This window comes from Bubalus bubalis, chromosome 3 (genome assembly GCF_019923935.1).
Source record: "Bubalus bubalis isolate 160015118507 breed Murrah chromosome 3, NDDB_SH_1, whole genome shotgun sequence".
In the NCBI taxonomy this organism is placed as follows: domain Eukaryota; kingdom Metazoa; phylum Chordata; class Mammalia; order Artiodactyla; family Bovidae; genus Bubalus; species Bubalus bubalis.
This window is the reverse complement of record NC_059159.1, coordinates 165261031-165288522: the sequence shown is the minus strand read 5'-3', so window position 1 is coordinate 165288522 and position 27492 is coordinate 165261031. Positions and strand designations below refer to the sequence as shown.

The window sequence follows — 27492 nt, the reverse complement described above, 5'->3', positions numbered from 1 at the left end:
GGGCCGTCACTCTAGCTTCGTGGATGAGACAGAGGGATGGACGGCGAGGACAGAGAGCAGGGATTCAAGCTGCTCGTGGCCAGGGCTCCTTCTCCATGCAGTCCTTCCCCTTGGCCGTTCTCTGGGATGCGGTCGGGGCCTGCTTCTAACAGTCAACTGGGACCATGATCAAATGTGGACAGACTGCCAGAGGGCTTGTGAGGGGGGGATGTGTTTTCATTCAAGCAAGGGAGGAGCACCGGGGCCCAACCTGCAACCTTGCCTGACCCTCTTTGGACTCAGAATCTGAGCTGGACACACTCTGTCATGCGGTGATGCACAATAAGAAATCTATACTTGATCTTCAATCTGGTTCCTGGCACAGAGCTCCGAAAACACTTGGAGTTTTCTGAAATAGGGTATCTTTTGCTGTGTTCATGAGATGACTTTTGGAAAGCTCCTAAGTAACCTAAGGGTGGGGGCTGGTGGTCTCCAGAACCAACCACGTGATCAGAGGGTTGCAACTTTCAGTTACCAGTCCCACAGCCTCCAAGGAGGGGAGAGGGGCTGGAGACTGAGTCAATCGCCATCCCCGATGACTTAATCAATCATGTCTGTGTATCGAAGCCCCCCGAAAATCCTAAAAGGACTGGGTTCGGAGGGCTCCCAGCTTGGTGAACAGGTGCAGATTTGGAATAAACACAGAAGCTCGTGACCCGTCCCCATGCCTTGATGATGCACAACCTCCATCCGGCTGCTCCTCTGTGCCTGCGCTCAGTCGCATCCGACTCTCTGCAACTCTATGGAAGGCAGCCCACCAGGCTCCTTTGTCCATGGGGTTCTCCAGGCAAAATACTGGGGTGGGCTGCCATTTCCTCCTCCAGGGGATTTTCCCAACCCAGGGAACAAACCCGCATCTCTTGTGTCTCCTGAATTGCAGGTGGATTCTTTACCCGCTGAGAAGGGAAGTCCAAAATGACACGTGTGAGTTACAGCCTTTTATAATAAGCCACTAATCTGGTAGGTAGAATGTGTCTCTGAGTTCTGTGAGCTGCCCTAGCAAATTAACAGATGCCAAGGAGGACCTGGTGGGAACTTTTGGTGTATAGCTAGTTGGTCAGAAGCACAAATGAGACCTGGATTTGCCACTGGCATCGGAAGAGAGGCAGGGAAGGGGGGTGAGGGATGGAGGTGTGGGGTCCTGGCGGGGGGAGCCAGCAGCGATCTTGTAGGACTGAGCCCTCAACCCGTGGAATCTGATGCTGCTCCAAGTAGTGTCAGGACTGAATTAAATTCTAGGACACCCAGCTGGTGTCCCCCAAATTGCTCACTGGTGTGGGGCAGCTCCCTTCCCAAAACTCAGGGGCTGGAATCAGTACCAGAAGCTTAAAGATCTGTCAAAGGAACGGCACAGAGTGGGCCAACAGGGCCCGGAGCCAGCGGAGGGAGGTCTTCCTGGATCTACTGGCCTGCATTCTGGCTAATACCTGGGTTTCCTGCCCCTCAGGGCAGGGTTGAGGGTTCGGTATGGAGTGAGGAAGGATGGGGCGTGGGCAGCCCTGGGCCAGGGAGGGGTCTGTTGTCATCCCTCCCCCTCCACATCCCAGGCCTTACTCCAAGTAGACCGAAGAGAAAGTTCTCCAACTTACAAAGTGGATAGGGCTCCCTGGAGGACCCTGCAAAAGAAGAGGCTGGGTCTGTGTCTGGCAGGGACACTGTGCTGCGGTCCCAGGGGCTGTCGGGAGCTGGGAGGGGCTCTCAGGGCATGAGAGAACCCACCACCCTGGTCTCTGCCTGGCACCACCCGGGCTGAGCTGTACTATCTCAAAGGCCTGGCCTGTGAAGTCAGGGCCAGTCCTATGAAGGCCGCCAACACAGTCTGGGGTCCCACCAGCTGCCCTACAGTTCAAGGGGAGCACACACTACCTACCGGTGGGCCGGGCTGCCCTCTGGGACCGGGAGGACCCTGGAGGAAGAGGAGAACAGTGAGGCCCCGCTCAAAGGCCTCTCATCCCCCGACCCCGCCCAAGCCTCCTCCTGAGACCCAGGCACCGTGGCCACCTGCGTACAGACCGAGGTCCCAGGACATGACTGGTCATGGGCAGGAAAGCCCAGAGTGCCCGCCCCCTGACTCCACCATCCCCCCAGCCCTCACACCCCAGCCCACTCACCCTCGGACCTTGCAATCCCTGGAGGGGGACAGAAGTGGGGAGACAGAGTTAGAGGAGCAGGTTGAGCCGTGCCGCCCCCCTGCCCCCCACCCACCACACTGCCCACCAGCCTGTCCACTCACCAAGTCCCCGCGGCTGCCTTTGTCGCCCTTTGGACCCTGCAGGAAACCATGGCCCAGTGAGAGGGGGCTCAGAGGAGGAGCCCCACCGCCCGGATGGGGAAACTGAGGCTCAGACTGGCTCTAGGTCACACAGACAGTCTTGCCCCAGCAGTCTTTCTGGCCAGCCCCCTGCACATACCTGGCGTCCTGAAGGTCCCAGGATTCCCAGGGGCCCGATGATACCTTCCTTTCCCTAAAGGGGAGAGAAAGGCTTGTGTGTTCTTGTCCCAGCGCCTGGGGAACAGAGTCACTGGGACAAGAGGGTAGGGGGCAGCCTGAAGGCCCCCAGGAGATGGAAGGGAGACCTCCCCAGGCGGGGCCAGGCCGCACGTCTGCTGAGCCTGAGCGGTGTGTGTTACAGTGGGCCATTGGTGGGGAACGGGAGCAGGTGAAAGCGGGAAAGACGGCAGCCCAGCTGGCAGGAAGATCACGAGCAAAGGTGTGGAAGCAGGGTAGGGGGTGGGAGGGAGGTTCGAGAGGGAGGGGACGTATGTATGCTTATGGCTGATTCACGTCGTACGCAGAAAGGAACACAACATTGTAAAGCAATTTTCCTCCAATTAAAAAATAAATGTTAAGAAAAGGTGTAGAAACCGGAAGGGAGATAGTGGGCAGAGAAGGCTCAAGACTGAAGGAACAGGAAGGGTGACGTCACCCAGCTGATGGCTGGCCGGCCTCTGGACAGACAGGGGAGGACTCACCATCAAGCCAGGAGGCCCCCGAGGGCCCTGGATGCCTTTGAAACCGACGTCTCCTGGGGGGCCCTGCGGGAGGTGGAGAAGGGCTGCTGTGTCTGGGCGGCCACTGGGCGAGGGCTCCGGCAGCTCCGCCACCCCTGGGGTCTGCCCAACCTTTGCCCTCCCGGTCAAGAGAGGCCTTCCCTGAGAGGCTCCAGAAAGAGGAACAAATGTCCACAACTAGTACGCAGCAGGCAGCGTGCTAGCTCAGCGCTAAATGGTGCAGGTTTAATCTTCATTGTAACAACCCTTTGCTGCTACTGTGCCCATTTTATAGATGAGAAAACTGAGGCTTGGAGAGACCAAGTAACTTGCTCAGGCACAGAGCAGATAAACTGCGGAGCTGGGCTTAGAACCCAGGTCTGCTGGAACATTAGGCTGGGAGACAAAGGTGTTCATGCTAGATTCTGGCTGTGTTCCAGCCCCCATTGCAAATGCCCAAGAAATATTTGTGCCCAAGAAATAATAAGTGAACAAGCAGGTGGATGGACAGGACCCCAAGAGGAATAGAGAATCTGTACCTTGGGTCCAAAGAGGCCAGCCATTCCTGGGAATCCCATCTCGCCAGAGTCACCCTATGGGGAGAACAAGATGAGACAGGGCAAGTGAGGCCAAGACAAGGTGCCTGGCCAATCAGGCAGGACCCCCAGGCCTGCCTCCTTGAAGGGATATCAGCCACTCCACCTCAAGGCAATCATATGAATGTGAATGGCTCACAAACATGATGCCCGACAGCAGTGGCTAGAAATGCCAACACAATGTTGAACAAAAGTGCTGTGAACAGGTATCTGACTTATTTCTGCTCTTTGGGAGAAATAATTTAATCATTCACTAGGAACTACGATATTAACTATAGATTTTTCATGACTGTCCTTTATCAAGTTGAGGAAGTTTTTTCTATACCAAGTTTGTTGAGAATTTTTATCAGAAATGGAGTTGGATTCTATCATTTGCTTTTCTTGCATCTACTGAAATGATTAATTGGATCTTCTATTTTAGTCTGGGGAAGATTGCGGGCAGGAGGAGAAGGGGACAACAGAGGATGAGATGGTTGGATGGCATCACCGACTCAATGGACATGAGTTTGAGCAAACTCTGGGAGAAGGTGATGGACAGGGAAGCCTGGTGTGCTGCAGTCCACGGGGTCACAAAGAGTTAGACATGACTGAGCGACTGAACAACAAATTTTAGCTTGTTAATATGGTGAATTATATTGATTTATTTTTAAATGTTATACTATCCTTGCATTCCTGATCTTTTTTTCCTGATTCACTTGATCTTCTTTTTAAAAAAAATACATTTCTTTATTTGACTGTGTTGGTTCTTACCTGCAGCATGTGGGATTTTATCTTATTTTTAGTTACAACATGCAGGATCTGTAGCTGTGGTATGTGAACTCTTGGTGGTGCATGTGGGATCTAGTTCCCTGACCAGGGATCAAACCCGGGCTCCCTGCATTGGGAGCATGGTGTCTTAGCCACTGGACCACCAGGGAAGTTTCAAATCTCACTTGATCTTGACATACCATTCTTTTAATGTATTCTTTGATTTTTCTAAAACAGTATCGAGAACTTTTGGATCTATACTTCTGAGGTATATTGGTCTGTAGTTTTCTTTTCTTGTAATCTTTGTCTAGCATAGACATCAGGGTAATGCTAACCTCACAGCATGTGTTTGGAGGTATCCCTCCCCTTCAATTTTATGGAAGAATGTATGCAGAATTGGAATTTTTCTTCCATAAACAATGACTAGAATTTACCAGTGAAGTCATCTGAACCTTTGCAGGAAGTTTTCAAACTATAGATGTAATTTCTCGAATAGATACAAGGCTGTGTGTGTGCTAAGTCGCTTCAGTCGTGTCTGACTCTTTGTGACCCTATGGACTGAAGCCCTCCAGGCTCCTCTGTCCACAGGATTCTCTAGGCAACAATACTGGAGTGGGTTGCCATGCCCTCCTCCAGGGGATCTTCCCGACCCAGGGATTAAACCCATGTTTCTTACAGTCTCTTGCACGGGCAGGTGGGTTCTTTACCACTAGCGCCACCTGGGAAATCCAGATTCAAGGTTACATCAGGCTACTTAAGGTTCTGGTTGGGATGGCCTCTCCTCATTCTTAAGGGACCACCCACACCTCATTCCTCAGCTTTTTTCCATCCCCTCATCCCTGACTCAGGGGAGGCAGAGTGATATCTCGTGCCCATGGAGAGTGTTGCTCTTTGCTTTTCACAGTGCAGGAAGGTGGCTGGTGGGTCTGTGTGTGTGTGTGTGCATGTGTGGGAATATGTGTGTTCCTTGGGGCTCACTCACCGGCTGGCCTTTGGATCCAGGCTCCCCCTGGTTCCCAGGAAGCCCCATGCCGCCTTCTGTTCCTCGCTTGCCAGGGGGTCCCATCTGCCCAGGCAACCCACTTTCACCCTTAAAGAAACACACCAAGATGACCAGTCAACGGGAGAAAACGGCTCTAGGAGATGGGGAGGGCAGCTGGAGAGACAGAACAGTGATTCCACCGGGTCAGTTAACATCTCTGGTTGCTGGGGCAACAGGTGTAGGTCTGGGGATGGCGGAGGGTGCTCAAACTTCAGCCTGCTTAATAAGAAAGTCTCTTTTCTTGTTCTGGCATTCAAGGGCCCACTTCCTGACAACTCTCTCACACACCTCTCTTCACTGTTTCTTCCCAACAGGCCAGGCAGTCCCTACCTCCACTCACGCTCTTCTTCTTGCCTAGAATGTCGCCTCCCCTTCTTGCCTCATTTAAATCTTCCACGGGCCAAGGCCACCTCTCCCCTCTGCCCTCTGTCTTTAAAGAGGGTTACAACCTCTCTCCAACTAAACTTCAAGCTCAGAGAGGGTGAGAGCCTCATTCATTCATCTCAATTTTCCCTTCAGTGTCTAACCCTGGGCTCAGACAGCCTCATGACTGCCTCCCCCACCGAGCAAGGAAACTTCCTAAAAAGATGCCTTGGAAGGTCCCAGCAGCCAGCATTTGCCCCACAAGGCCCACAAGAGGGCGCCCACGGACAACTCAATAAACAGTTGACAGCCTCAAAGGCCTGGTAGGGGGCAGTATTATAGCTCCAGGGATTAACTCTCCTTTAAGCCAGGAGAAGGCAATGGCACCCCACTCCCGTACTCTTGCCTGGAGAATCCCATGGATGGAGGAGCCTAGTGGGCTGCAGTCCATGGGGTCGCTAAGAGTCGGACACGACTGAGCGACTTCACTTTCAGTTTTCACTTTTATGCATTGGAGAAGGAAATGGCAACCCACTCCAGTATTCTTGCCTGGAGAATCCCAGGGACAGGGGAGTCTGGTGGGCTGCCGTCTATGGGGTTGCACAGAGTCGGACACGACTGAAGCGACTTAGCAGCAGCAGCAGCAAGCCAGGTTCGAGCTTGGGGCGGGACCTCTGAGGAAGTAGACTCCCTTTTTCTCACGGTCCCTGGGGCATGGGTGCCCACGTCAGCACTGTAGACTCCCTTTTTCTCACGGTCCCTGGGGCATGGGTGCCCACGTCAGCACTGTACTCAGGGGCACTGCAGTCAGTACCAAGGCAGAAAGGGTGGAGGGCGGATAAGAGCATTAACAAGTGTCTGACCTTGAATCCTGGGGGCCCCTGTGCTCCAGGCAAACCAGCCACACCTGGATCTCCTCTCTTCCCAGTGGGGCCCATGGGCCCGGGGTCCCCGTCATCTCCTTGCTCCCCCTGTGAAGAAAGAGGGCAAAGGAGGATTTTTCATGTTTCAGGAAATAGGCAGCCAAGGAGGCAGGGTGACTTCAAAATCCACCAGCGTGGGAGAAGCCTGGTGGGGGTGGAGGTCAGACTTGGGGATGGAGGCCGTGTGTGAGAATGGCTGGACCAGCGGGACAAGAGGACTTGAGGATTCGTGAGTGGGGAGATGAAGGATCTTAAAAGCCAGAAGCTCTCTGCCCTGGACAGGGGTTGTCTCTCTGGGTGCTGGCATGGAGGAGAGACAGTGAGATAGGCCATTGTCCAGGTACCACAGAATGAAGCCACTGGCCATGCAGGAAACTTCTAGATATGCTGGTTCTGCCCATCCAAGTTCCCAAACCTGCTCCTCCTGGCCCATGGCCTATGGCACCCCACATCCCACCACACGCACACCTCATCTCGAACGGAGACACCCTCTGTTAACCCCCAGTCCAGCTCACCTGCTGTCCTGCTTGACCATCGCGGCCAGGAAGCCCATCTGGTCCAGCAACACCCTCAGGGCCCTGTCTCCCCACCACGCCCCGAGGCCCTGGGAGCCCCTGCAGGCCCTGGGAGTAAACGAGAAGCTGGTGAGGGCTTCTGGGGAGGGCAGGGGGTGGGATGGGTGAGCGAAAAGCTGCGAGCCACTCACCTGGATCCCCCTCCGTCCTGGCGCCCCAGCCTTGCCTTGCTTTCCCTTTGGTCCCTGAAAAATCAAGGGGCACACGATGGAGGCTTCCTGGAGGAGGTGCAGAACCCGAGGGGCTCCAGAAGGGAGATCCCTCTGTGGCTCAGCCCTGCCCCTCTACTTCGGCATCTGCATCTGCCAATGGGCCCAGGCACCCCCACCTGGAAGCCCAGGGTCAAGGCCAGCCTTGGGACCTGCCAGGTGTGGTCCCTGACCCTGCTCTGGGCCCTGGGCCCTCACTGGGTACCCTGTGGCAGAGGCTCCAGGCATTGGCAACTTCCTGGTGGGAGCTGAGCCCCATGGCTGGCAGGTCCGTGTGATCCTCAGGGGTGTGGGTATCCCAGAAGGGTGAGGAGTGTGTGTGCAAGCAGAAGGAAGGCATGTGTGTGTGTGCACCCGTGGGAGAAGTTGAGGGCATTGAGACAGCCCTGGCCCAGCCTCAGTGGAGGCCGATCTAGGAGGCCTGGGTGAAGGCAGGAAATTCCCTCTCCACCGCCTCCACATTCCTCCAGAATGTCACACTCCCTGTCTTCCTCCACATGCTCTCACTTCACTGCTCCCAGTTTTCTTTCTGCAGTACATTGTGGTGGAAAGGGAGGCCAGCTTTGGATACTGACTGCCCAGGGTTCAAATCCCACTAGCTGACTGAACAGGTGGTCCCCCTCCCAGAGGCTCTATGATTGGGACTGGTCATCTCCTGTCCCTCAGGCCCGCTGAAGGAATCCTGGCCGGACCACACCCTGCAGCGCTCCGTGGTCCCCTCTCCTTCTCATCACACCCCAGTGCTGCCTCCCATGTGCTACGTGCTTAGGCCGGTCTTTCCCTTCCCAGGGTCTACCTTCCCTGTGAGCATCTGGGCCTCTTACCTCTTCCCCTTTCGATCCTTTGGGGCCCGGCCGTCCCCGGGGTCCCGGATGCCCCTGCAAACCAAGGTGAGATGACGCAAGGCAGCCCCAGGATTCTCTCCCGGGGAGGGTGGCCAGTCTCCGCCTGGAGGGGGAGGGGTGGGGAGGGGTTTGGGGGTGCAGGCTCTGGGGATGCCCCCAGGGTCAGGGCAGGAGAAACCAGAATGGGCTGTCCCAGGCCCTCCCACAGGGCAGGTCTCTTTAAGCTTTAAAGAGACCAGATCTTTAATTCCCCCACTGCTCCTCCACCAGCCCCCCTCTCAGGGCAGGAGGGGGATGGGACAGGAAGCACCACTCACGGGTTGGCCCTGCTGGCCTGGATTTCCACGGAGGCCTTGTACACCCTCCTGTCCCTGGAAGTCAAGCAGAGACAGGTGAAGGGGCTCATCTTGGAGGGAGTGGGGGCCAGGGCAACTTCTAGCCTGGAGGACCCCAAGGAAGCCTTTGTTCTTATTCTTAGCCATGGTTCACTGTCCCCCTAAGTCTCAGCTTCTTCATCTGCAAAATGGGCAGTGGTGCAGTTGGGAAAGAATCCACCAGCCAGTGTAGGAGACAGAAGAGACTCGGGTTCGATCCCCGGGTTGGGACGATCCCCTGGAAGAAGAAATGGCAACCCACTCCAGTATTCTCGTCTGGAGAATTCCGTGGACAGAAGAGTCTGGAGGGCTACAGTCCGTGGGGATTACAAAGAGTAGGACACAACTGAGCGTGAATAAAGGAAAGGACTCCCACCATCAAGGATGAAGGGTGAAGAGCCGGGGTGGGGGTGGGGGTGGGGGGTGGGGCTGGGTGCTCGTTCAGTGGCCTGTCCTCATTGCTTCTGCTGGGAGAGCTGTTCTCAGTCATAGATGGGGATACTGAGGGTCCTGGAGGGGAAGGGTCTCCCTCCCTCAGGAAAGATCTCGGACCCTTCCCCTTTCAGTATGAATTGAGCCCTTGGGGATGGTGGATGAGCCCTTGGGGATGCTTAAAACCTGGGCACTAGGAGTGGCAGGACGGGCCCGTTTCCTGGCGAAGGCTGTTCTCATTCCAGGTTGCATGAAACAGAGGCCAAGGAATGCCCTCTTACAACGCTTGCGATGCTGCCAGCAAGTAGGAGTTCTGAATACTTACAGGGTATCCAGGGTCCCCTGGTTCGCCACGGTCTCCTCGATCACCCACGGGGCCCTAAATGAAAAGGACAGCAATAGAAGACCACAGGGGGTGCCAGACCTGGGCCTCCTGGGCCACGCCCTCGGCGGAGCTCACAGCAGCCTCCCCCTGCTCCCCACACAGCTGGGGCTTGGGGCTCCACCCTGGCAGTGGTCCAGAGGGTGGATGGTGGGGGGCCCTTACCCGATCTCCAGGTGGTCCGGGGGGCCCCTCAGCCTTGCCGTCCTCACCTTGCTCCCCCTGCGGAGCCGAAACCAGCGTTAAGACAAACTCCCTGCTCCTGGGGAATTCCAGACACTCCACATTGAGGCCAAGAGGGCCTTCATCAGAGATGAAGAACCCAGTCTACTTAGGGTTACAGACAGAAAGACTGAGGCCAAGAGGGAAGGGAAGACATGAGGTCCAAGGCAGACCCGGGCGTGGAAGCAGGAATTCGGAACACAGGACACTGCTCTTTACCCTCCCCTAGGCTGGACTTCCCTGATGGTTCAGATGGTAGAGAATCCGCCTGCAATGCAGGAGATCCAGGTTGGATCCCTGGCTCGGGAAAATCCCCTGGAAAAGGGAATGGCTACCCACTCCAGTTTTCTTGCCTGGAGAATTCCATGGACAGAGGAGCCTGGCAGGCTATGGTCCATGCAGTTGCAAAGAGTCAGGCACGACCAAGTGACTATCACTTTTATTTTCAGGCTGGATACCCCAAGGCCGACACTCTCAGGCTGTCAGCCAGGGTAGCTGAGCCGAGACTTGGTTACACCTGGCTTTGTATGGGACCAGCTGCCCAGGCCTTCAACACGCCCCTTCCGGTCTCAGAGCTTTCTCTCAGCTGCGAAATGGGGGTAGTGGGGCAGTGAAGGGGACAATGTTGATACCCAGGGAAGGTGGTGGGGCTTCCATGAGATGCAGAAGTCCCTGCACGGTGCTCAGCAGGCATTGACAATAATTCCAACAGCTGGCAAGCGTGAGCACCGACCACCACAGCTGCACGCAGACACTCAGTGAATCCTCCCAGCATTGTCTGTGCTAAGTCCCTTCAGTGTGTAGAACACTTTGAACACTATGAACTGCAGCCCACCAGCCTCCTCTGTCCGTGGGATTCTCCAGGTAAGAATACTGGAGTGGGTTGCCATGCCTTCCTCCAGGGGATCTTCCCAACTCAGGGATCAAATCCATGTTTCTTATGCCTCCTGTATTGTCAGGCGAGTGCTTTACCACTAGCGCCACCTGGGAAGGCTGAATTCTGCCAACAGCCTCACAAAATAGGTGATATTATTCTCCCAGTTTACAGATGAGGACACTGAGGCACAAAGAGGTGGTGTGAGCTGCTTAGCCATTCAGTCCTCAACGAAAGAGCCCCTTTCTCCGACTCTTGCTGGGAGAAGGTGGGCGGAGAACCTGCTTTAGAATGACCCTCCAACTCTTGATGGGAGCCCCAGGGAAGGCCCTGAGCCTCCCTAGGAGGCACTCAGCAGTCACACACTTGCAGGTCTTGCTCATAAGACAGTGTCTCATCTGCAAAATGAGATTCTCCTGTCTCATAGCTCTGCTCTGATGACCCAGGAAGCAGCTGTATGGTAAGCTCTCAGCACACAGAGAAGAGGCTCTGTAGAAACTGCTGTTGTTGATAATGATAACAGCTGGGAGGATGCATGGCACGGAGGTGGTCAGAGAGACGGGGAGGAGCAGAGTTTAAAGCCGAGGTCCTTGGGCCATGGCAGGTCACCTTGGGCCCTGGTCCACCCGCAGGATGTGTGGCTGGAAGCCATGTAGCTACAAGGAGGGTGTAGGCAGAGCCTGAGGGCTCAGCATGATCTAGCCCGACAACTAGCGTCACCTCCCATGGGGGGACGTTCTGGGCAGGCGGCTCAAACCAGGGCACCTCCAAGCCCCCTGGCTGCGGCAGGGACTGAAGGGGAGGTCTGAGAGGCAGGAGAGAGGGGACAGTCCCGGAGGCTGGAGCCTGTCCCAGGCCCGAATCAGTCCTGAGGGCTGGTGGCCGTACGCCTTGGCCTGGGGCCCCTGTGGCTCCTGTGGGCAGAGACCGAAGGCAGGAGAGTAGGCCTGAGGCCTAGAACCAGCTGTAGCCAGGAAGGGGGGGTGGTGGCTGGCCCAAGAAGTAGGGTTTCCCTCTTCTCCCTGACCACTCTTTGGCTCCTTGTCCCAAGGCTCCGTCTTTGTGTGAAGGGAGAGAGCTGGACTGGGGGGCTTTACTTAGTGGGTTCTGTGCACCAGGCACTTCGTGAGGCATGTTTCATAGAATCTATATAACACACCTATGCTGCTGTGACCATTGCTCCCATTTTACAGATGAAGAAACTGAGACCCAGGGAAGGAAGGGTCTTAGCCAAGGTCATACAAGAATCAAAGCAATGATGGGGCCCAAAGCTAGCTATACAGATATCCCCCTCTCCTACCCGCCACACATCGTAGCTGAAGTTTGGGGATGCATTTTTAGCACCCCAAGACGAAGCCTTCCTTCCCCTTTCTCCTTGTTCCCAGAGTCTTATCCCATCTCCGAGTCCCTCGGGCCACTGCCTTTGAAGATAGACACACGCCCCCGAGGGAAGCCCCAAGCTGAGCAACATATTGGTTCATTGCAGTGTCTTGTTTCCGACTGGAAAAGCAAGGCCTGGCATCAGACAGTCTGAATCCTGGTCCTGCCATAGCCCACACTGATCCTGAGCTAGTCCTGGAGTGTCATGGAAACTCTGTTTCTCACCTGTCAAGTGGGGTCTGGACACCTCCGTGCCAGCATCATGGTGATGAGTGTGAAGAAATCCTGGAGAGGGCGGTCTGCTCCGGGAGTCTCCCCCAGGAACCTGCTCTTCCTCCCTCCCTAGTGCCATCCCGCTGTGACTAGTGACCATTCATGTGGTGGTGGTGGTGGTGGTGGTCAGTCACTCAGTTGTGTCCAACCCTTTGTGGCCCATGGACTGAAGCACGCCAGGCTTCCCTGTCCTTCACTATCTCCTGGAGTTTGCTCAAACTCATGTCCATTGAGTCAGTGATGCCATCCAACCATCTCATCCTTTGTTGTCCCCTTCTCCTGTCTTCAATCTTTCCCAGCATCAGGGTTTTGTTTGTTTTTTTTTTTTCCAATGAGTCAGCTAGCTCTTTAGGGCATCATTCCACAGCCCCTAGCTCAGAGATGCTGCTGCTAAGTTGCTTCAGTTGTGTCTGACTCTGTGCGACCCCAGAGATGGCAGCCCACTAGGCTCCTCTGTCCCTGGGATTCTCCAGGCAAGAATACTGGAGTGGGTTGCCATTTCCTTCTCCAATGCATGAAAGTGAAAAGTGAAAGTGAAGTCGCTCAGTCTTGCCCAACTTTTAGCGACCCCATGGACCACAGCCTACCAGGCTCCCCCGTCCATGGGATTTTCCAGGCAAGAGTACTGGAGTGGGTTGCCATGCTCAGAGATAAGAACATACTAAATATTAAATCATTATAATAACCATTATAAATCCATAAACACCTGTTGGTTAGCAGATGAATGACTGAACGCAAAATAACACCGTGTAAGTCAGAAAGTGCATCTGGCTGATTCATATGTGATGTCCTGCTTAGCTTCATGTGCCCAAGGTACCCACCCACCTCACAGATGAGGCAGTCAAGGCTTGGGGAATGTTGGGGCCCCTCCCAAGGCCCCAGCAGACTCGGGGCAGATTTGGGTCAGGCTCTAGCTCTCGCAGGCACAGGGACTGCCTCCGGGGCTGTGGACGGCCCAGAGTGAAGGCACCCTTTTGTTTCAGGCTTCGTGTTAGCCCTTTCTGCACCAGCCCTGGCAGACCGTGAGGGCTGAGGGGGGACTCGGGGTCCTGTGTGAGGCTTGTGCGGCTTCCTGTGGGATGTGTCAGAGCCTGTGGCCCACTCCGGTTGCAGAGCTGTTCTTCTCCAAGCAGGAAGAAGGGGCCAGCTGGATGGCAAGCTAGGCCAGGGTGATTCACTCAACAGCGGGATGTAGTTAGTGGGGAGCTGACTCGGCAAAAGAAAGGAGGCTTGGGGAGCTGGGAACAGGGAGACTGTGGTGGGTGGTGGGGTGGGGTGGGGGGTGCCTGATAGGAGCCTGTTCCTACTGAGCCATCAGGGGAAGAGGGAAGAAAGGAAGGAAGGGACTCCGCTAATGTAGGACCCAGAGAGTTGGGTCCTGGGCCAGCTCGGTGCTGTCTCGGAATGTGACCCTCAGACTTGTGGGATCCACATCCCCACCTACACAGTGGGGAGGGGTGCGGCCATCAGCGAGGTTCCTTCTACCACTTCCTGTCTTCCGTTGAATCTGGAGCCAAGGGGTGGGGCCTGGACACACCTTCCCTCTGCCTGGGCGGTTCCTGGTCTTGAAATGCTTCTCACTCTCCATCCCAAGCCCTCCCCTGGCTCTCACCAGGTGATCTCATTCACTAGTGAGGCTTTGCTCCCCCATCCTCATACAAATGACAGATGGCATCCTTACATCACTGATGTCCATTTCCCCTGCTCAACCGGAAGCCCCAGAAAGGCAACAACTGTGTCCATTTTTGTTCTGGTGCCAGGCGAGATGACACCCAAGATACCTGTGCTAAATGTAGGTCTAATGACACCCTGTCACAGCCAGGGTGACACTGGCCTCTGGGCTGGCCAGGGTGTGAACAGGGGTGAGCCTGCCATGAACCCAAGCTAGCCCAGCCTCAGTGGCCCCAGGACTTGCTCCCAGTGGCCCCAGATATGAGAAAGCAGTTGCCACCCAGGACCAGACACCCACCTTTTCACCCTTTGGTCCAGGAGGTCCGAGGGGTCCCATGATGCCTTTGTGTCCCTGCAAGAGGTAAGACGGCAGGAGGTGAGAGCACGGGGGAGGGAGGAGTTGGGAGGAGCAGAGGATGAAGGACAAGAACTCAAAGATGGAGACACTCTGGGCTGTGCAATCAGGTCCTGGCTCTGTCCGAACTCACTGTGTGACTCTGAGCAGGCTCTGTGCCTCTCTGAGCAATGGCCACCTGGACATGCCATGTTGGCCCCAGACACTCCTCTGAGGGGTGTTTGCTTGAGTGGCTGAAGCCTCTGCTCAGGCGTCTTGGAGCAGACCTGGGTGCAGATCTCAGCAGAGCCCCTAGGTGTGTCCTCCTGGGCAGAGGCAGGAGGCAAATGCTTGCCTCAGCAGGCTTTCCCAGGCCGGGGTGAGGCCTGAAGGTGCAGACCCCCACCTTGGGCTCCCAGCACCCACTCTCCAGCTGCCCTCTCCTTTGCCCTCTGCCTCTCCTCCTCTCCTTGCTGCTTCTCTTTCAGACACTGGATCCCACCGTCAAGCTTCAGAAGCTGTCGGGCCTTGCACACACATTCTTTTGGCTCCCCGAGCCTCAGTTTCCCTTTCTGAGCAAGCCGCATGCCTCTCTGAGGCCTCACCTCCCAGATGTCTAACATGTGTTTGGCTTGGCCGCCTCTAAGGGGTGGGGGGGTTGCCAAATTAGGATGCAAAAATGGGTTCCGACCCACCACTTCCACAGAGAGCAGTTGCAAAGTTCAGACACGAGGTGTGTGCAGCACCCACCACGGGGAAGAAGGACTGAGCGAGGCCAGGGATTCAGGGGGGCTCTCTGTCTGTTCACCCTAGCCCTGTCTGGCCCACTGCTGGTCTGTGGACCCAGGTGATCCTGGGCGCGAGGGAGACCATGAATCTGTGTGGCCCTCGGCTGGGAGGAGGTGGGGGCAGCAGCCGAAGGGGCCTGAGTCCAGGCCTGCAGGGCAGAGTTCCAGAAAGTGGGGAGGTCAGAGCTCCTTACGTCATAACCAGCCAGTCCTGGCTCTCCTTGGGCCCCCATCCGTCCTGGAGCACCCTGTGAGGGAAGAAGACCCCCATTGGTACCCAGTGTGACTCTCACAGAAGGAACGCAGACACTGTCTCTCCCACAGGCTCCTGCCCAGTTCAGCCCAGCAGCCTGGCACGTCCGCCCTGCTCAGAACCTGGTCCGGAGACCGAGGTGGAAAGCAAGCGGCTCTCCAGAGCACTCCTCCTCCCCCAGCCCTTCCCTCTTCCAGCTCCAGTGGTTTAGAGAGCCAGTTGCTAAATTTTCCCCACTTTTGTGAGCCAATTATTAAATAAAACCATGATGAAAAGTTAAATTATATGAACTTACAGATAAATCAATTATATTAAAAACACAGATGATAAATATCCCAAACTCATCCCTTCCTAATTATTTTACTACATTTTGTTGTTATCTATGCTCATGAGGATATTTTTGTTGATTGAATCTGTGTGGCAGAAACGCTGTTATCCCTGGGTAGCCAGTATCTGCAGGGGAACAGTTCCAGGACCCCCCGTGGATGTGAAACCCTGGGGATACAGACCGACTCTACCAGCTAATGGAGCTTTCTCACACATCCCCTCCAAGTCTGCATTCAGTGACATCATGCTGGTAGCTGGAAATCGGCTACCGTGGGAGTATTTACACCACGGAATCTTGCAAATGCCGCAAACCAGCACAGCTGTTTATTGGCGCACATCGGCCGCTCAGAGATGCCGTGCCAGCCTTGTCTGCCCCTTCCCTTTGTTCCTCTTGGGGTCTTCCTCCTGCTGCAGCGATCAAACCCTTCAGGGCAGGCCAGTGATGGGCTGGACCACCCTCAGGGTCACCCGGGGATCTTCAGTAGCTTCATCCTGCCCCCACCCATGAATCTATTTCCAATGGGAAAAGTCCTTGTCCAATAAAAATACCCTCAAGGGTCTGGTCCCTTCCCTACACCCTGACAGCAGGACTTGATAATCAGGGGTTATAAAGGGCTTCAGAAGATCCACAGACTCCCTTCAATGGCAAGAAATTCTGTGCTGTATGTACTTTACAGGGGGAGGGGCGAGAGCTTCTGTAGGTCCCCAAAGGGATCCACAATTCCAAAGATCTGTCTGGAGGGCAGACACAAAGTCAGGTGGGCAATGCTTTCCTCTCTGCCCTCGGCTCCATGACCCTCACCCCAGCCACCCAGAGAGTTCTCACCGTTGGTCCCAGGCTGCCCCGGGACCCTTTAGGGCCTGGGGTGCCAGGGGGTCCGGGGTCTCCAGGGACGCCCATCTCACCCAGCTGTCCTTGGTAGCCCTTGGCACCCTGCAGTGGGGGAGAGACAGGGTATCACCAGGTGTCCGCAGAGGGGAGGGGAGGGTGGGAGCTAGGGGGCAGGGGCATGGCCCGATTCAGGTGGAAGGAGGAGGAGGGGTCCCTACCTTGGCTCCCGTCCGGCCCTTCTCGCCTTGCTTCCCTGGTTTTCCTTCAGGACCCTGAAAGATAAAGAGGGGAAGAGAGAAAAAGATGAGCAATGAGAGAAAACTGAGGCGGATCCACAGATTTGCAGAGCACTCACTCCCCAGGCAGACTGCCTGGGCTCAAACTGATTCTGCACTCAATGCCTGTGTGACCGTGAGCGTCAGCACACTTCCTGTGATCTACATCTTTGCCAAGTGGGGGCAGAGGTGGTATTGGCCTCACAGAGCTGACAGCCCTGGGCTTGACAATCTCAAGGTCCTTTGCTCCTCCAGTAATTAAATACAGCATGGCCTCAGTCACGGGCCAGGTACTGTATCTGAACTCTGCATCATGTTTTGGGCAATTCTGGCCACAGGGCTGGGAGGAAGGGACTGTTTATCCCACGTTAGAGCTAAAGAAACAGTCTCGGGGAGACGGAGACCCTGCGGACACAGATCATCCAGCTAGGTAGAATGAAATGTGGATTCTTACTTTCTGGGACACCCCTTTTCCTAAGCCGGTCCTGTCTGGGCAATTGTGAGTCATGATTACAGAAGCTGGTGGCATCTGCCAGTGGGCTGAGGTGACTGCAATAGCTGATTCCTCTTCAGCAGGAGGAGTGAGTCATGGACAAAGAATGCAGTCCAGGGCCAGGGAGATGGGAGTCCCCCCGGACAGGGCAGCCTGCTGGCCCCCTGTTCCGACAGGCCCAGCTCCATCTGGGAGCACCCCAGTGGTGTGGGAAACCCTGAGTAAGGGCGAGAGCATCCAGTGGGCTGGGACTGCGGGGCCAGAATGAAGACATTTGCTGGGCCCCATCCATATAGATATATTTCTGGAAAGGCCTCGATGGCTCATAAAATTCTATTTTTAAATCCTCCACTGTTTCCAGGCCACAGAGTGGGAGATTTCTGTTCTGCGGCCTCAATGCCAAAGACACTCAAATACAGGCCTCTCATCACCTCTGCCACCCGACGCACACACAGTCTGGCCCCAGCGAACCTCCTTCCAGTCCCAGCGTATGAGAGCTGGCAGTGACCGCAAAATATGGACAGAAACACTGCAACACCGCCACCGCCACCATCCCCAGAGCCACGTCACACCCCTGCCTCGGCCGCCACCATCACCAACGCATCAGCCCCGCCACCATCATCAGCCCCGCCATCCTCACCACCACCGTCATCATTATCACGACCACAACTGCCATCACTGACCCCCCATCACCATCACCGTAACCACCATCCTCTTCACTAACATCAATACCATCCCGTCCATCATCGCACACCAACACCGGCACCACCGCTACCCCCAGCATCACCATCAGCGCCATGCCCATAACCACCGCCACACTAACGCCATCCCCATCGTCGTCACCGCCCGACCACCACCATCATCCTCACTATTGCCATCACCACCGTCTTCCTCACTACCATCACCATCCCCCATCACGACTACATCACCACCACCACCAGCTTCAGTCACGTCCTCCTCCATACTCATAAAGATAATCTGCTACATTTCTAGTCCATTTTATAAAGTGCTTTCCTATCCAAAGTTTCATCAGTTCTTTAGATGAAAAATCCGCGGCTCAGACAGAGGCAGTTCGATGCGCCTAAAGTCACAGTGATAGTGGGTGCTCGAGCCAGAACCTGGCCTTTGGGCTCCGGGTCAGGGCTATTTCTGCCACGCTTCTGCCCGTTCACAGTCGTGATGCTCAAAAGTTCACTAAGAAGGAGCTCCTAGAACACTGGAACTCAAAAACGATTTCGGCACACGTTCTTCCAAAGCCTTCATCATACCAAAGGGGTGACCCAGAGGGGGCAAGAACAAGTAAGGGTCATGCAGCAATGCTGATGGAGAACCAGACCAATGCCTCTCCTGCTAATTTCAGCGTGGCTGAATGTGGGGGCTGAGCAGGATGAGGTCAGCAGGGTCCAGGTTTGTGTAGGGCACAGCAGACAGACCAAGGAGAGTGACGTTATTCCTGTGGGCACTAGAAAGGTACGGGAGAGACACAGCCAGGTTTGTGCTCTGCAAAGTGCTCCAGTGAAGGAAGGATAGAAGCACAAGACCCTTTGGTGGCTGCTGTCCAACGACCTCCCACCCAACCGCCGGAAGGCACGAGTGTATTATTCTGACCCAGGAGCCACAAACGCTGGCACACAGCTGTGCACACTCACCCGGACGCCAGTGATGCCAGGGGGGCCGGGGGGCCCGTCCTCGCCCTTCAGTCCCTCTTGGCCCTTCTCGCCACGTTCACCGTCAGGCCCGGGGTCACCCCTGTCCCCCTGGGGTGGAAAGACATGAGGAAGGAAGACAGAGAGAGAATAAATTAGTCACCAAGTCCATCAGAGGCGCCAAACCTCAGGGCTCCATTGGGGTGTCCAGAGCCGACCAGACCCTGGATTCCCCTGATGGCTCAGCCAAAAGGGTCAGCCTGGTACAGGCAGCACGCAGTACATGACATCGTCCAGGGGCCCTGCCTAGGCCAAGGAGTGGGCCAATCAGAGGGAAGAGAAGACCTCGACCACGCCCACCCCGTGCAGTTCACAGGAGAAGGACAGATGCTTTCTCTCCAGCCCTGTAGACACATTGGGAGAACAAGAGCCTTAAAAAGCTTAAGGAAATTTTTATAAAGGAAAAAATTCAGCCGATTCAGTCTCTCGGAACAAACTCTTTCCATGTTTCTGAGTTGCGTTTTCAACCCTTGTTTACACGAAACCATTTACAATAAGTAACAAGTAATAGTTTCAATGGCTACATACCAGGTTCAGAGCGCTAAAACAACTGTTCCAAAGCAATGAAATTAGTAAATTTAGCTTTAAAGGTTTAAACCAATTGGACCACATGTCTCCATCTATTGTTTTTTTTAAATGTCTTATTCCATTTACTGAGAGTAAGTGCTCCCTTTGCTGTCTGCTCTGCACAGCTCTTGTTCTCACTGGCTGAAGTACATTTCCTCTGTCAGGTGGGTGGCAGCGAATGCTTACACAGCATTTGTCATTTCAGGCCGTGTTCTAGCAGGCCGGGCTGTGCCAGGATGGGGCTCTTGCCCTCGGCCCCCGTGAGCAGAGCAGGTGCAAGGGCTTCAGTACAGGCAGATGTGGGGAGGAGCAGGGCAGCAGGGGCCTGTGGCCGGTCTGCAGGTGGCTGAGCTGTGACTGGAGAGAGAAGTCCCCAGGGAAAGGGTATGAAGCCACGGTGGGGAGGAAGGGGTGGGCGGAGGAGCAGGATTGGAGAGGCAGGAGCATCTTTGCCAGTTTTGTTTTCTGGCACCACACTTTACGAGGGACACTGATAGACTGGTGTGGGTCCAGCAGAAAGAGCAGGGTGCACCAGGGCAAGCAGCCGGAACCTGGGAACCAGAACGCTGAGAGCAGTCTGCAGGCTGGTTGCACCAGGTTCCAGGCTCTGGGTGTAGGCGGCTGGGGCCCAGGATGGCTGGGGCAGTTTCTAGCTCTGGTCTGAGAGGATGCCCCAATGAGTGGGGGTAGGGGGCGATCCAGAGATGACACAGCTGAGGGAGGCAAGAGCCAAGCTGGGGTGTGGGCCAGTGCAGAACAGATCTGGGCACCAGGAGAGGGTCGAGCAGGTGGGTCTCTGAGGTCCCTTCCCACTGAGATGCTCAGATTCCAAGCCCAGCCTGGCATGGAGACAAGGCTGGCCCTGACAATCCTCCTGTGGATGCTCTTGGCTCCAGGATTCCCCTTCTGGCCTGTTATCCTGGCCACCTGCTCTCCTCGCCCTCAGAGGCAGAGAGCCTGTTCCAGGAGGCTGGGCTGGCTTTCTGGGAGGGGCCCTAGCCTGGGCCCTGCAGGGGCACTGGCTCCAAGACCTACCCAGACCCCCAGAGCCTGGGTTCCCTCACACCCAGTGGTGGATCCCATGCAGAAAGGGATCCGGGGGTAAAGGACTAGGGTCCCAGAATCCAGGACATCTGTCAGTGCTCAGAAGAACCTTTACAAGTTGCCCAGCTCAACCCTCGATATTTACAGATGGGAAAATGAGGCCTAGAGAGAGGTAGAGACTTCCTAATGCCACACGTGAGCTCACGGCAGAGCACAGGTAAGACCCTGGGTTCTGGTTCTTCTCACTCCAAGGTTCTCTGCTCAGGGGACAATACCTCCTCCCCCGCTATTGGATTCAGATCTCAACAGCTGTTGACTTGGGCAAGTTTCCTCATTTGCAAAATAAGCACCAAAGGGTTACTGTGGGGAATGAAGGAGATCATCCATGTAAATAGCTTAGCATAGCATCTAGTGCCCAAGCGCTGGATAAATGTGAGCTATTAGTAGGAATCCCTGTCATGGTTGTCACCATCAGCAAACTCAAAAGAGATAATCAGCATAAACGATAAAGTGCTGTGCATGTCTGAGAGGCTGTTTTCACCATGAAGGTGATGCTCAGACAAACGCCGTAAAGGAAATAGATTCTCTCCTGGATTCATGCAAAGCCCAGGAAGACACTCTGCGTGTGTGCTAAGTTGCTTCAGTCGTGTCTAACTCTTTGCAATCCTGTGGACTGTAGCCCATCAGGCTCCTCTGTCCATGGGATTCCCCAGGCAAGAATACTGGAGTTGGTTGCCATGCCCTCCTCCAGGGGATCTTCCTGACCCAGAGATTGAACAAAGGTCTTCTGCATTACAGGCAGATTCTTTCCCATCTGAGCCACCAGGGAAGCCCAGACACCACACATCTGCACAACTACTACTCCAGCCCTATGTAGAATTGGCTTTGGAGGGAGTGGAAGAGGAAGAAGTAGGGCCCAGGAGCCACCACAAGTGAGCAGAAGTGACTGTGAGGCGCCCAAGCCTGGACGACCCCCTCCCACCCCACCTCAGCAAAGATTCCAAGGAGACGTGAGGCGGCTGCCCAGAGGTGAGGGAGGCCCCCACACACAATTCCTTGCTTTCCTCATCTGTCAAATGGGGGCGGTAATGAATCCAGCTCGGAGGGTTGCTGGGAGAGTTAAATGGGTTAATTCATCTAAAGCTCTGAAGGCAGGTGATGCAAGCGTACGAGTGTACAAAGCATTTTAGCCAGAATGTTCATCAGCATCATCGCGATTCATGCAGGCACTTGTCAAAGAGTGTGTGGAGGCCATCAGGTGCTCTGGGTCTCCAGAGCCAGACCCTAGGATGCAGCAGGGCTGGAGGTGAGAGAAGGCAGACGGACGGCAGACAGGGGGCGCTCTCAACCTTGCGAGCAAAAGGCAGGCAGCTGGGGAGCCAGCCGGGACCTGTCACCTAGGCATCCTGGGGACAGGGCAATGCAGGCCCAGAGAAGGGGCTGCTTATCTGAGGTCATAGGAGAATCAGCGGTGACCGAGGGAATCCTGGGATGTGACACTTGGAAGCCTGGGCTGGGACAGGTCAGCCCTGGGAAAACCCACCTAACAACAGTTCAGGGCTAGGTCAGGGGTGGGGGCTGCAAAGACAGAGAGCGATGCCCACCTGCCCTGGGGTTTGGGGGAGCCCTAGCACCTTCTTAAGGCCCCAGCATCTGTGGCTGACAGATGAATCTCAGCAGCAGGACTGAGATGGGCCCACATGCTTTGGTGCCAACGAGCCCTGGGTTTGGATTTTGGATTTTCACTCACAGGCATAGACTCTGGATGCACACACCTCAGCCTGAGCCCCAGTCTCTTCACCTTTAGAACGGGGGCATGGTGTAGAGAGGTAGCCGACTCTCAGGTCTTGCCTGTGCCACTTACTAGCATGTGTCCTTGGACAAGTTGCTTAACCTGAGTCTCAGTTTCCTCATCCAAAGACAGGACTTACCCCATAGCACTGATCTAAGTGATACATACAAAGGGCTTAGTGTAGTCCCTGATAGTCTGTGACTAGTCCTCCAGAAATAGTGGCTATGAGTCATGGGTGGTGATTACTCTTCTGATCGTTTAAGATGTCTGGAAGATAATAGATATTAAAGCTTCTGGCCTGGTACCACCTTGAGCCAAGAGAAGCTGCAGTTTTGAGGAGAAAGGCGGTAGTGAGGAGTAGAAGGTGGGGTTAGTCCCCAGTCCGTGAGCAGGGTAGAGAGCGGGCGCTGAGCAGGGCTCACCCCTACAGAGCTTGCACTCCCTAGAAGCTGGAGGACTGATCTCGGAGTTCATGAGAACACAGTGCTTCTGGGGGAATACCTGGGTATTGGATGGGAGGACAGTGGGGCCAGAGGCAGAAGGCAGTTCCAGAATATTCCCTCTCCCCCAGACTCTGCACCAGAAGGACACTTACCTTCAGCCCGTCAGGCCCTGCAGGGCCACTGTCACCCTCGAGGCCTGGCTCTCCCTGGAAAGGGTAGTGGGAAAGATGAGGAGACATTATTGGGGAGGGGGTTCCAGTGTGATTTTATTTCCTCCTCCACACTAGAGCAAGAGCCCAACCCTGATCTCCTCTAGTAGTGCCCCAGAATGTCTGGCAACAAATAAGCAGTGGAGCAGACCCCCAAGCCGCAGCCTGTTCTGTGTGCAGGCTGGGGTGGGGCAGGGGCTACCCAAGATACAAAGTACTGGTCCTGTGTCCAGGTGGGCTGGCTGGACTGGGGAGGTAGTGAAGCCTACTGGTTGAACAGGCTTTGATGTCAGACCTCAGTGCCCCCACTGGGCTTCCCATTCATGGTGGTCTAGCCACAAACAACCTCCTTAGCCCCCATGGGTGTCTGTTTCCTCATCTGAAAATGGGCTGATACACTTTCTTTAAGGGTTCCTATGAGAGCCAGTATAAGCATCCCACAGATGATAGCTGTTAGATATATTCTTCTGGGAATTTGGAGTGAGCCCTCATAAAACACCTTGGTGGAATCCCATTTCTCAGATGAGGAAAGTGAGGCCATTTCTCAGACTTTCTTGTCAGCAAGTTTAGGAATGATACCAAGCCCCTGAATCCCCATCTGACCTTCAGCCAGGTTCCCTGCTTGCCTTTCTAGCTCCAGAGATGCCTCTGGATGTCTTAGGTCTCTAACGGGCTGTCAAACTAAGTTTGTGTCTCCCTCTGCTTGTTCATAGCTGTTCAGCATCTGAGCTGAAAGGGGCCTCGGAAGTCATCAAATACAAGGATGGTATAGATGGGACAAGGGTGTAGATTCCATCCTTGCTGTATCCATGGCAGGCATCACTAGTCAGCCTACTAGCCATTCCTCTTGTGTCCATGGCAGACATCATTAATCGATCTACTAGAATGAGGCTTCATGAGGACAGGGCCTTCTGTTACTCACTGCTGTGAAGTGCCTGGCACACAGTGGGCATCAAGTGAGTGCACGTCATGCTCTTTCCTAGTGAGCCCAGATGGAGCCTCAGGATCCTGCTTAACACAGCACTCCAAGAAACTATACTGCTCAATTTTCAAGGCCTTCTTCCCTCATTTTACATCTTAGCTCAGTTTGTGGAGCCTCTTAACTTTAGGCAGGGAGTAGTAGGAGGCATTGGAAAAAGGCACAAATGAGAAACTGGATTAGGTGCTTGGTGCCTGCACTAACCAAGCCCTCCACACTAACTCTCACTCCTGGGCCCCACCTTCCCCATCCGTAAGGTGCTAAAGGATGCTTGCTCTGTATCCCTCACAGCACCCAGAGTCCACTTTTAGGCAGGGACCTTATAATTCAAGCACAGGACATAGACAAATGGGTGCAGAGATGTCCCAAAGCTTCTCAAAGGAAGCCAAGCTCTGTGGGTTTATTTTGGTAAAAGGAAAGGGAAAGATAACCTTCCACGTAACTTTCCATAGAACAGGGTGATAACAGGTGTTTGTGAATAAAAACACTTGGAGGTCAAATAAGTTTGGAGATTCTGGATCCCCACAAAAAGAACCCCCAATTTCTTGGTTGCAGTCCTTCTCAGAGCCTTGAAAATGCTCCCTCTAACCTGTAAGAGGAAACACCGAGCATGCAGAACCTTAAACATTTTGACCACAGAATGCTTTTCTCTGCAGAGCACCTCTGCATTGCAGAAATGCTGGCCTGCCAAGAGGCAGGCTGGATGAAGCTGCAGAAATTCGTGGTCTGTTTGTACAGCTGAGGAAACTGAGGCTCAGGGAAGCTGAGTAAAGGCCCTCCCTCCACCAAATACCATGGGGGATGGGGAAGGGGATTTTCCAGGGAGAATCAATTTGCTTTGACTTACCCGCTGCCCAATGAGGCCCTGCTCCCCAGGGATGCCCAGAGGCCCAAGGTCACCCTAGGAGAAGCCAAACACAAGTCCATGGGTAGGAGGATAGGACCAGCCCAGCTCTCACCCCACCTTCTTGTTCTCATCAGTTCTGATGTGGGGGAAGTAGGGGTGGGGCCAAGGAAGTTCTTTCTTCTCCAGGACTAGAGAGAAATTGTGAAATGCCAACCACAGCCCCTGTTCGCAGTAAGCCCTGGGCATGTTCAGGACCACCACTAACACCACCATCACAGCTTAGCTCATACGTACACAGCCCTGTTTCAGTGCTTTTTTATTTCACACAGCTAGTTGTCAGAACAGCCCTGCCAGGGAAGGGGTCTGCTTTTACAAATGAGGAGACTGAGTGACTGCTGGTTAAGTAACCAGTCTGAGCTCATGAAGCTACTAAGTGACAGCTTTAGGATCCAAACCCAAGCAGTTAGTTTGGCTCCAGGGAGTATCAAATACAGAGATGGCAACTCTGAGGCTGATCACCTTTACCCACCCCCTGAGAGCCCTGGAGAGAAACCCAAAAGAGGAAGAGGCCCTAAATGAATCAGAGTAAATGTCCCTTGAACATGCATGTGTGCTGAGTCACTCAGTCGTATCTGCCTCTTTACAATCCCATGGACTACAGCCTGCCAGGCTCCTCTGTCCGTGGGATTCTCCAGGCAGGAATACTGGAGTGGGTTGCCATTTCCTCCTCCAGGGGATCTTCCCAACCCAGGGATCAAACCCGCATTTCCTGTGTCTACTGGCAGGCGGATTCTTCACCAGTGACTCACCTGGGAAGCCCTAAACGTCCCCCACCTCCTCCAAAAGACCCCCAGAAGGGTCTCTCTCATCTGAAGGTTTCCAAGCTACACGCTCTCCCTGCTGGTGTCTGCAGGCACAGGGAGGAGGCGGAGCTCTGAGTCCCCAGCCCGGCCCCAACCAGAACCGCCCCATTTCTGTTTTATACATGGGGTAGTTTCTTGCATTATTCCAGCAAAAGATTCTGAAACTAAGTCAAGACTGAAGGTTCCAGGCCTCCAAGTCCTGCACAGGGAGCGGGTCCTCTTCCAACAGCAGAGTGGGGACGGGGTCTCCCCAGAGCCCAGGGATCAATGGGCTCCTGTTTCCCTGCAGGTAATGAGGGGCACTGGCGTTGAAATGCAGATGCTATCGCGGGAGGCCAGGAGGTCCGGCCGCCCCGGCATGGGGCAGGTGCCAGAGAAAACACTGCCAGACGGTGGGGGGGCAGCAACGGGGGCTCCAAGCCGGCTGGGCCATCTGCTGTGGCCATGGCCAAGCCCTACTCCCCAGCCAGGAGCACAGAGAACCCATTATCCAGGGCACAAGAAAGGCTCATTTCTCTTCCATGGAGAGGACGTGGCCGCCAGCTGGGAGTTGGTTTCAGCAAGTTATTTTTCTCTTCTTTCATCCCCCTCTTACCTTCATGCCAGCTTCCCCAGGAAGGCCCAGTTCTCCCACTGCACCTGGTGGTCCCTGCAAAAAAAAAAAAATGCCATCGGTCCATCCTAGAGCAAGGGCTGGTCCCTGGTTTCCCTGGTTGCCAAGGGAGGAGATAACTGAGGCAGGCTCAGAGAGGGCAAGGGACATGCCCGAGGTCACACACCCTGAGAGACCCAGAGCTGGGAGCAGGCTGCAGCCTTTGGGAGCTTAGAACTGGGACTAGGCGAGGGGCGGGGTGGTTGGGCTCAGACTGCGGAGCCTTGGGGCTACCCAGAGGCTGCTCTAGCCTTCGCCCTCCCTATGAGTGTGGTTGACCACAGTAGGAGCCCTTGGCAAGCGTGGAGAGGAAAATTTCATGATTCACATAACAACAGGGGAGGGAGCCAACAGATGCTACATTCAGGGCTGAGGGATTCCAGCCCTTCCTTCTTTCTGCAGCCAGGCCAGGATGACAAGGGTGGGAGAGATCCCCAAGTTATCATCATTAGCATGGCCATAGCCCTTGCATAATCCCTAGGGCTCAGTTTTCTCCCCTGGAGAAGGCAGGGGTGCCTGAGACCCCTTTCAAGTTCCTTGCTGCAAGACCTTAGGAGGACTGGTTCGGTAGTCAAACCTCCAAGTCAGGGTGAAGTCCCAGCAGGGTCAGGATGGGGGATATTGCCAAAAAGCGTGCCGAAAAAGAGGCACTGCCAACCCCCCATGAGGGTCCTGGCATGCCTGCATCCCACCTGCTGCCCCTGGGCTGGGGAGCCCAACCCCACCCCCTCTGGCGTCATGGTGGATCCACCTTCTCTGCCAGGCCATCTCCCCACCAGTGCCTGCAGGGCACGGGACAGGGAGCCCCGAGGAGAAGGGCCGGGAAGGGCTGCTTCCTCCCCAGCAAGACCACGGGGTGAACAAGGGCCTTCGGCACTCACCTTGGGTCCCATCTCTCCGGGAGGGCCAATTGGACCCTGGGGTCCCTGAGGGCCCTGGAAGATAGACAGACACACAGACAGTCGGGAGAAGCCAGCCTGGGCCCTCTTTGGGGTCCGAGGCTTGGTAGTGCAGTCTGGAGGGACAGGTGAGGGCGAGGACCCTGGAGCCCGGGACTCTGCAGGTCTCACCCCCACCCCCGCCTCACTGAGGACCCTGGTCCCGAGCTCCCTCCTCACCCGCATCCAGCATCATCCCCCGCCCGTCCACC

The 27492-nt window shown here is 55.1% G+C and overlaps 1 protein-coding gene across 6 annotated transcripts in view; it reads right to left on the bottom strand.

The window, feature by feature from the left end:
• Positions 1-27492, bottom strand: part of COL27A1 (collagen type XXVII alpha 1 chain) — a 152775-nt gene that overhangs the window by 17560 nt on the left and 107723 nt on the right. For 5 of the 6 annotated variants that reach the window (XM_044940501.2, XM_025282317.3, XM_044940503.2 and 2 more), the window contains 24 exons: positions 27224-27277; positions 26286-26339; positions 24828-24881; positions 22945-22998; positions 18890-18997; positions 16691-16744; positions 16467-16574; positions 15255-15308; positions 14237-14290; positions 9684-9740; positions 9462-9515; positions 8648-8701; positions 8310-8363; positions 7408-7461; positions 7217-7324; positions 6642-6749; positions 5356-5463; positions 3570-3623; positions 3013-3075; positions 2451-2504; positions 2273-2308; positions 2151-2168; positions 1910-1945; positions 1629-1655 (listed from right to left, as the gene is read on the bottom strand). In XM_044940501.2, coding sequence (XP_044796436.1) covers positions 1629-1655; positions 1910-1945; positions 2151-2168; positions 2273-2308; positions 2451-2504; positions 3013-3075; positions 3570-3623; positions 5356-5463; positions 6642-6749; positions 7217-7324; positions 7408-7461; positions 8310-8363; positions 8648-8701; positions 9462-9515; positions 9684-9740; positions 14237-14290; positions 15255-15308; positions 16467-16574; positions 16691-16744; positions 18890-18997; positions 22945-22998; positions 24828-24881; positions 26286-26339; positions 27224-27277 — 1479 coding nt within the window. The remainder of the gene's footprint in view (positions 1-1628; positions 1656-1909; positions 1946-2150; positions 2169-2272; positions 2309-2450; positions 2505-3012; positions 3076-3569; positions 3624-5355; positions 5464-6641; positions 6750-7216; positions 7325-7407; positions 7462-8309; positions 8364-8647; positions 8702-9461; positions 9516-9683; positions 9741-14236; positions 14291-15254; positions 15309-16466; positions 16575-16690; positions 16745-18889; positions 18998-22944; positions 22999-24827; positions 24882-26285; positions 26340-27223; positions 27278-27492) is intronic. The other variant, XR_003108352.2, reaches the window with a different exon arrangement.